General features: G+C 54.5%; 1 protein-coding gene across 1 annotated transcript; it reads left to right on the plus strand.

Moving 5' to 3' along the window:
- The first annotated feature begins 1,519 nt into the window (after positions 1-1,519).
- On the plus strand, positions 1,520-11,356 carry LOC128271187 (protein bowel-like). The gene is made up of 2 exons (XM_053008630.1): positions 1,520-1,584; positions 9,934-11,356. Exons 1-2 carry the CDS (start codon positions 1,520-1,522, stop codon positions 11,354-11,356), a joined length of 1,488 nt encoding a protein of 495 aa, XP_052864590.1.
- The last annotated feature ends 986 nt before the right edge of the window (positions 11,357-12,342 follow it).

The following is a 12,342-nucleotide window of genomic DNA, read 5'->3' on the forward strand; positions in this document are numbered from 1 at the left end:
ACCGGAGGCCATCATTCATCAAACGGCCGCGGTGACAGTGACGGATCGAAGACACTGTGGTCGGGTTGGCTCCTCAGGTACGTCGGGGACCTCGGCAGGACTAATTGATAACTGACGCTAACCGGGGGCTTCCAGAAAATGGAAGCATCATTCCCACCGATCGATGCGAGTGGGGGTCATTAACCCAACCCGATCGATCGATGATGCAAAATTTTCGGGACTCTCAAATTTGTCTCCTCGACTGAGCCCATCATTAGGGCCCATTAGAGGGACCACCAAAACGTCCCGGTTATTACACAGCACGCAGTGCTGCCGATCCTTGACATGCTCCGTACATTGCTCGGCACTTGACACTGCGGTTGGCTGCGAGGTGTGCGAAGAATTATGTCCCATTAGCCGCGGCCCCGACGGTATCGCGGTGGTTGTCATCGCGACGGCACCGACCTGCGGTCTGCGGATGAATGCTGATCGTTGTCATGTTCGGCCGCCGGTCGGCCTGATCGGCCCGGACGATAAACCCGGGGAAAAAACAAATCGCAACCCTTTCGATGTCGACATGTCCGCCATCGCTCGAGCGCTCCGAAATTGCGCAATCCCTGCGGCGTCGGCAGCGACGGAACCGATCCGCTCGAACCGTTCATCATCGGGCTCCGTTCCTTTTTTTGCCATCAATCGCGGTGCTGCGATGATGCGTCGATGACGCTGCCGATGCACATTCTTGCACGGCAACCGAGGCCGAGCACCGTGGCTAACCGCAGTGCTCTCTGGCCGTCAGAAGGGCATAATTATGCGCGCCCTTGAGGGACCGTTGGGTGGGATCGTGAAAAAAGTGGCCAAAAGCGGGCTCTCTGTGTGTGTGTGATAATTACCTCCGCCGTCGCCCCCGGGCGCTCCCCGGGATTGTGGAATGCGTCGCCAACGTGAAGTAATGAATAATTTCATGCACCTAATGATTAAATGTATCCGTGTTTCGAGCCTCTCACACGCGGCCAACGCGGCCTCTGCGTCCTCTGGGTCCAAACATTCGTTTCACGCACATTCGCCTCGGTCCGGGATGAAGCAATCGGCAACTCCGGAGCGAGCATAAAAGAGTTCGTCGGGTCCGTCCGATTTCCTTTCACGCGGTTTCCTGCGAGAGGGCGGCGGTCAGTGATTAATTTTGGGGAACCTCCTCTTCGCATCGCGTGTAAGGGCGGCCAACTCCGAACTCTCCCCACGCGCGGGAACCCCACGCTGAGCTGGCTGGTTCTCGGATGGCGCCCGCCGGCAGGAAAATTAGACCACGCCAAGCCGGGCCGACTCACTGGCAGCTGCCTCACCGTGGCCGCCGGGGCTCGTAATTACACTTCTTCTCGCCACACACTCTCTCTCTGTGTGTGTGAGTACTCGAGAGAAGCTCATTGTTCCTGCGACGCCCTGCGGGGGGGCTAGTGGGGCGCACATTTTTGTGCCCGTTGGGGTTGATCTATCGAGGTCAGAAAATCGTCCGCAAAGCATCGCTCATGCCGCGATGCCAACCATGACTCTCGAGAGTCGGTTGCTTCACCTCCTATTCACCTCCGCTAACAACACTCTAGGGTCTCCGTAGGTACGGCGTAACGGCGCCGTACATTGGACGACCGAAGATCAAGCTCATTAGAAATCAATTACCGATTCTCAACAGTTCACACTTTAACGTAAACTCCTGATTGAGAGTAATTGTTGCCCCGCGTTGGACGCGATGACTGTTCCTTCTGGTCCCAACAGGTGTTCCCGGTGCTGTTTCGTGGCTAATGCGGAAATTAGGAAATTATAGAACCGACCCAATCCGGGGTACAATAATGAGCTACGTTGTGGTGGTGCTTTGCTATTTTTAAATCTAACAGTTTTAATCGTTAGCCATTGGAGAATATATGGCCACGATTTGGCCCCACAACGAATCGCTTATGATCGACAATCGAGCCTTTATCCATCCGGAACGACGCAAATCCTGTTTCATCGCTTTTTGACGATCCTGCTGCAGGGCAGCTTTGATCGGCCGTTCTTTGGCCGACACATAAAACCCAAAATCCGTGACATAAAATCGCGGATCCCTCTCTCTCCCTGTCTGCCTGTCTCGCTCTAACGACTTCTAGGGAAAAACCGCAAAATGCAATCAAAAACACCCAAGGCCCCAAGGAGCGGGCATCCTTTTCGCTTGCGCTTTTATGCGTTCGGCCGAGGGACGCCATTCGCGTCTTTAATGTTCGCGTGCGGCGAGCGCGTTTTTGCAACATATTCACGGGGCCGATAATCGGAAAGGATCGTGTTGGAGTCGTACCAAAAAGGTAGACATAATTTCAGTTCGAATCCCCTCCATTAAAAAGCACTCTCGGATCCCGGGCCGGGCCGGGAATAGTCGCGTCTATTGTTTGCCCTTGAACGTGGGTCCGTCTGGGGTTTTTTTTTATATGTTTGTGGTTTTTTGATGTGGTTACGACGGGTCCGCAACGGGATTGATTCTAGCTCGAGCCTTTCTCACGCACTCACCGATCGATGGCGGCATAAATCTTGCCTCAAGACGATCGTTTATGACGCGTCGAGAAATTTTGCATCTCGTCGATAATTGGCTGGCCGGGTCCGAGAGCTGGGTTGAGCCACTTCCTAGAACCCACCCGTACTGGGTTTTATGGCACGAGGAGCTCAGTTTTTCGCACTTTATTTATTACGCCGCAAAGGCTGCTTCGATCGATGGCGCAATGGCGCACTCGCAGGCAGAACAGATTCTGTCACATTTCGTCCTTTTTCGGTGGTCCAGATGGTGGTGGCGGTGCGGAAGGAGCCCCAAAAACATGCGGCCGAGGCGGAGGCATCAAAAAAGGTGGATATAAATTATGGCCGACCAGCGGCTCGTATCGCTTAATTATGCTAATTACCAGACGCGAAAGATGTCGGCAGATATTGGCCGTGGCGCGGATCGAATGGTGTGCAAATGAGTTTGCCGTTGCCACTCGCTCTCTCTCTCTCTCTCTCTCTCTCTCTCTCTCTCTCACACACACACACACTCCTATTCACTTCCTATGCTTCCTATGCTCCGCGGCCAAAGGCAATTTACGCCACCATTTGAAGACGTTCGACGCGTGTGAGAGCAGCGCGACCCCAAAACGGTTCGATTATTTATTTATTTTCCGACATCGCGGCGGTGTGGCCACTGATGCCACTTCCAACCAGCCAGCCAACTCCAGATTGGCAGATGGCAGATTAATGAAGCTTCCAGTTCCGAGCCGATTGATGCCCGTTCGTGGAAGGACTTGCCGCGCGCGGCGCGCTCTCCTTGAGGTCTCGGAATCTCGTTAACCCTTCTCAACGCGGCGAAATAAAAATTTTACAACCTTTTAAGGTGGTTTTTTTATTGGTGAAAAATCTCATCAATGCCACGCTGAGCCCCGGCCCTGGGGCTCGGCGTCAACGTTAGAATCGAAATTATTGTTTGATTTATAACATTCCGCTTTCGCGGGGGGACTTTTGATGAAAGGCTTAATAAGTTTCTTTGCGAAAGTTCGGGATTTTTATGTCCTCCCCAGGTATAAGGCGGTGACGCAGCTTTGGGGGCGCACAGCACAAAAATCCCCGCGGCCACCACCGCCAATGGGGTCACTATTTACTTACCCGACCCCTCCACCGGCCAGCCGACCGTATGTTCTCAGCGCACCCGGACCTCCGTCGAAGTCTCCGGTCCGGTAATATTTGAACTGGTCGGTCCCGGGCGCTTTAATCTTGCCGTTTGCCCACGGTTTGCCGTGTTGTCATCGCTAGAGTCAACACACGAGGGCCACACGAGATGGGTTCACATCAAGATGTGGGCCTTTCGCGAGGCCTCTCGCGCCGCTCATCTCATTGCGCAGTGGAGCGCGACTCGGACTCGGCGCTGAAGATGCTCGTCGAGCCACCCAGAGCGGGTTGAGACCGGCTCGAAAAGGAAAACCTAAACACAAAAAGCCCGGGCGGCCACTCGGACGAAAACAAAGCGAAAGCGCCCCGCGAGAACACCGCGCGATGCACTGGAGTATGACATTTTGAGGTTGAAGTGTTTGGCTTCGGCCAATATTGACCACTTCTCCACGGCCCGAAGCCCGTGGAGGATGCACTTTCGTGCGGCGAATAGATCTGAAAAATCAATTAATATTCAATTTCCACAGCACCGGGCCAATCCAGCCAGCCAGCCAGCCAGCAGAGTGGGCCTGGGCCGTTGTGTAAATCCCCGATCCTCGAGCTGGGGACTTCTTTCGAACGCCGGGCCGTTTGAGTGGTTGAACTGTTTGCAGATGATTTCAATTGCAAACATACGGAGCGGCGCGGCTCGCACGCTTACGTACCCCACGCGGAGTGACGCACCCCGAACGCGGCACGGAATGCGCTACCGAACCACCCTGTGCCGGTTGTTGGTGGTCTTCTTTTACGCCACCGCAAAGAACAGGGCCAATCCTTACGCATTGTGTGTCCTTGCTCGCCGGCGATCGCCATTTTATCACAATTTGTGTTCGGCCCATAATCTGGCCATTGAACGAATGAGATTCCCGAGAAGCCTATTTCGGGCCCCTCGCTTTGAACTTTTTAATCAGCTTACACGCACGCTGCTCGGGTTGATAAAGGAGCTCGGGGGACGGCCCAATAAACTTAACCCCAGCGTCAACCAGGGATGGGACCTTAAGGCCCGAGTTTGAACTACACATAATTGAATCAACTCGTTTTCGGTTCCACCAATTCTGGGGACAGAATGCAAAACTCTCCACTCCAGGATCCGGGGCTCTCGGTTCGGTCCTCACTCATGAATATCAATCCGGCACATCCGGTCGCTGGCCGGAGTCGCTTCCCCTTTGCATGTGGGATCTTCCTTCTCGGGCCTCGGGCGGTTGTTAGCCGATGGTCGATAAAGATAACGCCAAACGAAACCTGTTCCGTCGTCGTCGGAGAGCGTCTTTCGGAATCGCCTCGAAAGTCCATCGGCAGCGTCCACAAACTGGTTTCCAGCAGCGGAGACGACCAACTGGCGGCTGAAGTTTGAAAATCGCTCGGCATCAATCGCCCTGGACTTTAAGCAACGAAAGCGCCCGAATGTTAAAGTTACACTTTATACGGCGCACATGCAATACATTTTACAGCACAGCGGATTGGGTTATTATGATGTGGTAAAGTTTATATGGAGATTAAAATAAATTATCCCGACCCTGGCGGGCTGTGCTGTTAAACCATTAGCAGGACCAACCGTGCCAACATTGTTGCCGCCGATTGATGGGTGGCCAATGCTGGCGAATCATTTTCCGTCACCGACTGGCCACCGGTCGCCGTCGCCGTCGCGTAATTACATGCAAAGCCTGCCCATTTTCAATGCACGCCCCGGGGGTGGCACCCCGTAGAGGGCCGGTTCCAGCCGGACAACCGGTAGTCCGGTGGCCCCATCGGGTGCGGGCCTGGGGCAAATAATAATAATGAAATGCATCCGCGGCCTTCGCGGACTGTAAAATCCATTAATTATGATTGCTTTAATCATTTTTCACCCGGCCGCGGTCCGGGCCAGTTAGTTGGGTAACACTTCAACCGTAGGTGAATATAGATTTATTCACCGACGGCAATCGTCACGCCGTGTTCTTGCGTGTGAGTTCTTCGTGACACTCCCGGTGTCCCCGGGAATGACCCAGGACGGACCGCAACCGCTTACGAAACACACTGCCGCATCGCGCCAGGCCACTGAACCTTCCCCGACCCGTCGGAAGGTTCACCCCGATAAAATCACGATGATATGGCCTCTCTCTCTCCCGATGGCCACAGTCTGCGGTTCTGCGTCGGGGTTTCCTCCCATTCACAATTTTCACTGCAGCGTCCACTTCATCGTCGCCAATGCAGCGAAGAAGAGTCGGAGCAAAGTAATTAAAGCAAAGTGCAACGGTGCTGCAATCCGGCTTCCGGCCGGCCCCGGGTTTTTCGCCTTCCGTCGACTGCCACTTGTGCTGAAGTGAGGCCTGTCTGCTGCTGCTGCTGCCGGATTTTTTTCTGCCCCATCTGGGTCTGGGTCGCATGAACGGATTAATCTAAAACGGAAGCATCCGCAGTGTGCGCATAATTATCAGCCGCAGGCCGGAAGTAGCCCGTTTTACATAAGCCGGCATTAATGGCCGGCAAACCGAACAACCGACACAACATCCCGTTCCGTTCTAATGTCCCCCGTGTTCAACCGAGTCGTGATCATTGATTCGTTAATGTGGCGCAAACATTTTACATCAATTTTAACGCTTCCGGAGCTTTTCAATGTGCGAGTCCGGTAATCAATGTAGCGGCCGCGTTTATCACCGGCACCTGATTCGCCGGAAGGGCCTCGAAATGTGGCATTTAATTACACGCACCGTTTGGGCTCACTAATTGTGATTGCGCCTAGGCGGTCAACAATTATCCTGTCTGATGTTCTGGTGATGGTCTCGTTGACAAAAAGGCTCATTGCAATTTCAGTGACCGCCGGGCCGAAAAAGGATTTTTGCACCATCAGCTGTCCCAGGTCCATATTCACAGAGCCCCCCAGGAGCTGCATTGCCCACGCCGACAGCAACCGGCTTGATGTGTGGTCCGGTTCTTCAGGAACAATAAAATAAACATCCGCAAATTTGTTTCTGCTGGGACCGCCTGAGACCTATGTTACGGCCAAGAGGACCGCGTTTGTTTGTTTGGCTTAAAGTCCAGTTCTGCGAATCGCTTAGCGCAGCCCTAATGACGTGGACGTGGTGGTGCAAATGCGAGTTCTCAGAGGTGGCCCCAGCATCCAGCTCGCTGCACTGTGGCCCTACCAAACGCGTCCGGGTCCGGGGCACTTCTAATTAAGTAACTAAACCACAATGCAGACACCAATTTCAACCACGCAGTGCCGTCGAGTTGTCCTTCCGCGGCGCACGGTTCGTCGAGTTGTTTTGCGGCCAACGCGAATGTCTGGCCATCGTTTCGGCCGAGTCATCAAATGAAATGGCGCTCATAGGCGACCCTCTCTGCCGCGTTGGATGCGGTTTATTTTATGGCCGTCCTTCGCGCGGGCCTTCCGCAAACTTTCTTGGCGGACCGTCCAAGCCAGTCAGCCAGCCAGCGAGCAAGAGCTCAACACTGATGGCGCAGATAATGGTGTGTTATTATCATAATTTCAAAATCATTGGGTCGCTCGCTGGGGTTCCAGCCACGGGAAACAACTCTTGTGGCGCCACCTTCCGGGGCGCTATTGTGTGTCCCGGACAGGGCTCGGAATGATGCATGAGAGAAGTCTCCGGAATTCTGTGTTCCACCGCGGACCGACGGTCAAAATCGCGCACTGGCCGGTGGCTGCCGGTTACGCAGGACGATTGCTCCCAAACTGGATTCCGTCTCGTGCGCAAAGTACCTAATAAATTACGACACCAGAAAGCAGCGCTAGAGTGCCGAAAGCTGCGGCCAGAATTTATTGGCAGAACTATCGCTAATCACTGTAATTCTTTGTTGGCCAGCTGGATAGTGCCGCTGTGGCGCATGAGAAATGAACTGCTACTACTCTTCCATTCGATCGGCTTTTGTACGGGATAGGAAATTAGGTTACACTTCGTTCAAGCTCTCACATCACGGCCGTTGTTCCGTTGCGCAACCCTGCAGCGCAAGTCCGGGAAGCGCAAATACAGCCATCAATATTTGCCCTTCATTAATTCAATATCGACTTCGCCCAACGTCAAGGCGGCGCTCCGTTTGTAACATGAAGTCTGGAGTCCCCGGAGCTGGTTCCGTTATCATCGCTGCAGCATGCAACATTAGATGCACTTCCAACCGGCGGCGATACGTCGTCCATCGAAGGCCGGCATCACGCAATCTTTTCGCCATCTCGCGTTCGCGGCAAAATCAATCCGCAGCGAATTGGATTTCCGATACGCCCGGTGCGTCGTGACTGGCGACATGAGAGCGGCGTGCCCAAGAAGTCCACGGTGCCCTTCCGTTCGATCGTGATTGTTTTGTTCGCTATCAGCTCCGCCGTAGCTCCCAGAGCTCTGCCAACTTCAAACGTGGTGCCCCGGCTTTTATCACAGCGCGCCCGCTCGGCACTTCTTTAGTCTAGTTCCCGGACAATCGCCCGGACGAAAGCTCTCTCGGTCCGCTTCGTGGCTATCGCTTGACGGGGGGGGTTTCATGTTTCGATATCATTTAGTGGAAGCAACAACCACACGAAACAAGCCGGCCGTCGTGCCTTCTCGTGCCTTCTCTGCTGCTGACAGCCTCGCTTCGAGTGATGCTGCCCCAACGGACCAAGGGGAGAGCTCAGACGCACAGACCAAGAAGCGGTTGCTTACACCGAAGACGAACTTCTTGGAGCCACTCTCACGAACACGATACGAACAACGTTAAAAACTAAAGAAGGAGTAGAACCGGCCCCACTGGAGCACCGATGCACGCCGATCCACCCGATACCCGTCTGAAACCGGGGCACGTTTTCGATGCACTGAGGCTGGGGTCCCGGGCGAACTTGGCGCATTTGGGTGTTGGGGGATGTTTTCGCTGACTTGTGGCGTTCCCGGGCCAATTGATTATTGATCCAATTGATTGGTACGGCGCGTCGGAACATCGTCAAGACGGTGTGCTCGCCCTGGTCGAGGCATCCACTTTGCATACGTCGCCCGAGGCGCATTTCGGTGCCGGGACAGGGATAGATAAATAATCAATAGCGCATTTCACCGAGCCACACCGAGGGTGGCCACCGGGCAAAACCCACGACGCCCGACGAACACGCGAACTTAGTCTACGTGCTGCGGTTGCTTCTTTGCCGGAATGCCCACGGGAAGCCGTGGCGTGGCCCTTCGAAGAACAACCCATATTATGCACACCGAGCGTTGTAAGTTTTGACTTGCGCTCTCTAATTGGAATGCAATGAGAGGGGTGGCATTAATCATCGAACGGTGACGACACAACGTGTCTGCACACTTTACCGTAATTATTAGCCCCAAGTCCGGGTTCGAACTGACGTCTTTCGCACAGAAACCGCACACTCAAGCCGCCGTTAATTGTTGTACAAAACGTCGGTATTGGGGAGTTCAATTAGCTTTGCTGTTCAATAAAGGACGACGCTAACCTAATTTTTGTTATGTTGGTACAGTCTTCATATGAACGCATGTAAAGGTTCATTACGATCTGTCACTTAGTTCTTTGTTTCTAAGAAAAAATCAAGTATGGCGCATTAATTGAATTTTTATGTTTTGAACGTGTCAAAGCAAAGGAAATTCATGAACGAATGATGAAAGTAAATAAGGACTCTTCGGACTCGTACAAGCCCTGAAGACGATCCACGTCAAGGGCTTCCAAAATCGTAGGAAAAATGCAGGATATCGTATTGAAGAATCTCCGAGTGACTGAAAAAGATTTAGTACGATGCATCTCATTTGGAAAATGGGGTTTAGAAGGCCTCAAAAATATTTAGTACAAGGCCTAAGCATCTCGTTTGGCAGTTTCAGCAATATTTTGACTGAAGTAGTGAGTGTCGCAGTGCGAATGCAATTTTCGCGGCAACATTTAGAACGTTTTCGGAACGATAAAGTGGATTTTGTGCGACGATTCATCATCAAAACAAGAAGCTAAACAGTGATGTGATTCTGGTTCTTCGGCACAGAAACGACTTCTTGTCCAGAAAGCGAAACAAATCCTTTTTCTTCAGGACACCGTGTCACAAGAGCATTTTGAAAACGTCAAAAATCCATGAATTAAGCTTCGAACTGTTGGAACATCCATCGTATTTACCAGATTTGGCCCCTAGCGACTTCCATCTGTTTCTAGACTTTAAGAAATATTCCAGCATCTTCCGTCAAACGATGACGTCACAAAGAAGCATATTTTACAGCCCTTCCAGTTTCTCACTTCAAACGCAAAACTTATTGAACAGCGCCTGATGACTAACCGTCACTAACCGTCTGCCCTTTCTGTCTTCCGCAGATACATTCACTCGAAGGAAAAGCCGTTCAAATGCACCGAGTGCGGCAAGGGGTTCTGCCAGTCGCGCACGCTGGCCGTCCACAAGATCCTGCACATGGAGGAGTCGCCGCACAAGTGCCCGGTGTGTAACCGAAGCTTCAACCAGCGCTCGAACCTGAAGACGCACCTACTGACGCACACGGACCACAAGCCGTACGAGTGCAACGCGTGCGGCAAGGTCTTCCGGCGGAACTGCGACCTGCGGCGCCACGCCCTTACGCACACCGTCGGCGACGTGCCGGCCGACGGACTCGGCGTCGACGACGACGGGAACCAGCTGAGTGACGGTGACGAGGACGAGACGGTGCTGGAGGTGGACTCGCCGGTTCACTCGCCAGCCGGCCGCAATCGGTCACCGTCGCCCCCGATGGACATGCCAGTGTCGGCCGAGTTGGACGATGACGATCGGCGAGAGGACGAACGCCGAGGTGGTGGGCCCGCGGTCGGCGAGGATGACGACGACGAGGAGGACGATTTGATCAGTGTTGCGGGCCACGAGCCCGACCCGACGCCCGTCGTCCAGTGCCATCACGAGCGGCCGATGGGCTCCAAGAGTCCTTACACGATGCGGCCTCAGTACGACCACGGCAGCCGCTCATCGATCTCGGCCCACCTCGCTGGCCCCATGCACGGCGAACCCGATCACGGACATCCGGCGCCGGACGTGTTCGTTCCGATGCTGCACGTCCGACGCGATCTCCACCACAAGCTGGGCCTGATTGGACGCGCCTCGGCCACGATCACCAGCGGCGGCGGTCTGATGGATCACCCGGCGGTGGGCGGGGGGTTCTTGGGACACATCCCGCTCCGCAAGCGCGCCATGGGTCCCGACGGTGAACCCCACCCGATAATGGCCGCCCGTGGGCTGCTGGCGACGCAGCCGCTCCATCTGCAGCACCCCGGTGGCCGTGGCCATCCGAAGAGCCACGGGCACCACCCGGAGGGTCCACCGGACTCGCCGCTCCGTGAAGCCATCCCGGTGATGTCACCCGGTTCGTTGCCGTCCTCATCGCCCATCCTGCTGTCACCGCACCTCCCGACGGGACTGGCGCTTCCCCCTCCGCCACCACCACCACCGGCACCGTCAGCACCGGCGCCGTCTTCAGCAACCGGTCCGGACCGGTCGATGGCCGTCCCGATGAATCTGGCCAGTTTGCCGGTCGTCACATCGAACGGAAGCAGCTCCACACCGCCCGCTCACCATCCTCCCGCGGTCCCTTCCACCTCGAAAGTGGCCACCACCACCCTCGGGAGTCCAGCGTCCACCTCCGGGAGCTCCCTGTCTTCGGTTGTCCCGGTGGCCGTACCGGGGCAACCGGTGCCACCGCCAGTTGTGGCACCACGGAAAACCGGTTTCAGCATAGAGGACATCATGCGACGCTAGCGATCGATCGATCGATCAAACCTGACACCTGATCGACGCTAATCGTGCGCCGATCCGCAGAAGTCCGATGCAAGACAAACAGAGTACAAACCCGCACCGGAGTGAAGCGGAGTAGCAGCAGCCGTACGACACAAAGTGTCCAGCATGTGGAGATGGAGAGCACAAGCTCCCCGTTCTGAATTCCAGTTTTCTTCCGGGACACATCGTGGTGTCCACCCCTCGTAATTCCTGGTTAGAGTTTAGAGTGTAGAGCTTAGCGGTTAGTGGTTTAGGCGATAGTTTTTTTGTAGCGCAACCAACAGTGCCTTCGACGTCGTCGTGATCTGCTGTAGAGTAAGACTTCCCGTAGACTCATTAGGTTCGGAGTGAAATACGATACCCTCGAATCCCGACTTCCGGGGCACGGCACGAATGTACAGCGACTAGGAGTCGTGTCCGGAACCGGAAGTTCCCGGTAGTTGTTTTCTTTCGCTGGTAACTATTTTCTTAAGGAACAGTTTAAGGACGGTAGTATCACTTCGGGGCGTCAGCGTCCCCCCGGAGTCTCCCGGATACGTACCGATAATCGGCAGTGTTAGTGATATATTACGATAAGCTGGGTAGGAAGCGTAATGCTTGTAGACAAGGTTACTCGCCCGAGCCGGCTAATCTGGCGAAGGCTTAGGAAGAAGTTTTGTAGATTTCAGACAGCGCGGTACGAAACAGGAAGCAGCCAGAGTAAGTCCCTGACCCCCGGCGGTGGGGACCATGCATGGCTTCGTTCGATTCGAAGCGCCACGCCACGTCGTCTACCCCCGGGGCGGACGGAGGCCTAGCTTACGAAGGCTTGCGAATAGCATAGGTTTAGGAGCGGTACACATAGCCTAAGGTTGCGGCCCGTGGTAGGTTACTTGTTTTCTCTTTCTGGATGTTCTGGCGCGGCCGACGAAGAACGGGCCCGAAGTAAGTTATTTGTGATCCACACTCGAACAGATCATCTTCACGAT

Source organism: Anopheles cruzii, chromosome 3 (genome assembly GCF_943734635.1).
Source record: "Anopheles cruzii chromosome 3, idAnoCruzAS_RS32_06, whole genome shotgun sequence".
Taxonomy (NCBI): Eukaryota; Metazoa; Arthropoda; class Insecta; order Diptera; family Culicidae; genus Anopheles; species Anopheles cruzii.

Excerpts from the sequence above, each read along its gene's own strand:
- LOC128271187 (XM_053008630.1), top strand. The coding sequence starts at position 1,520 with ATGACTCTCGAGAGTCGGTTGCTTCACCTCCTATTCACCTCCGCTAAC. Across the intron at positions 1,585-9,933 it reads AACAACACTCTAGGGTCTCC|ATACATTCACTCGAAGGAAA; the intron begins GTAGGTACGGCG and ends TGTCTTCCGCAG.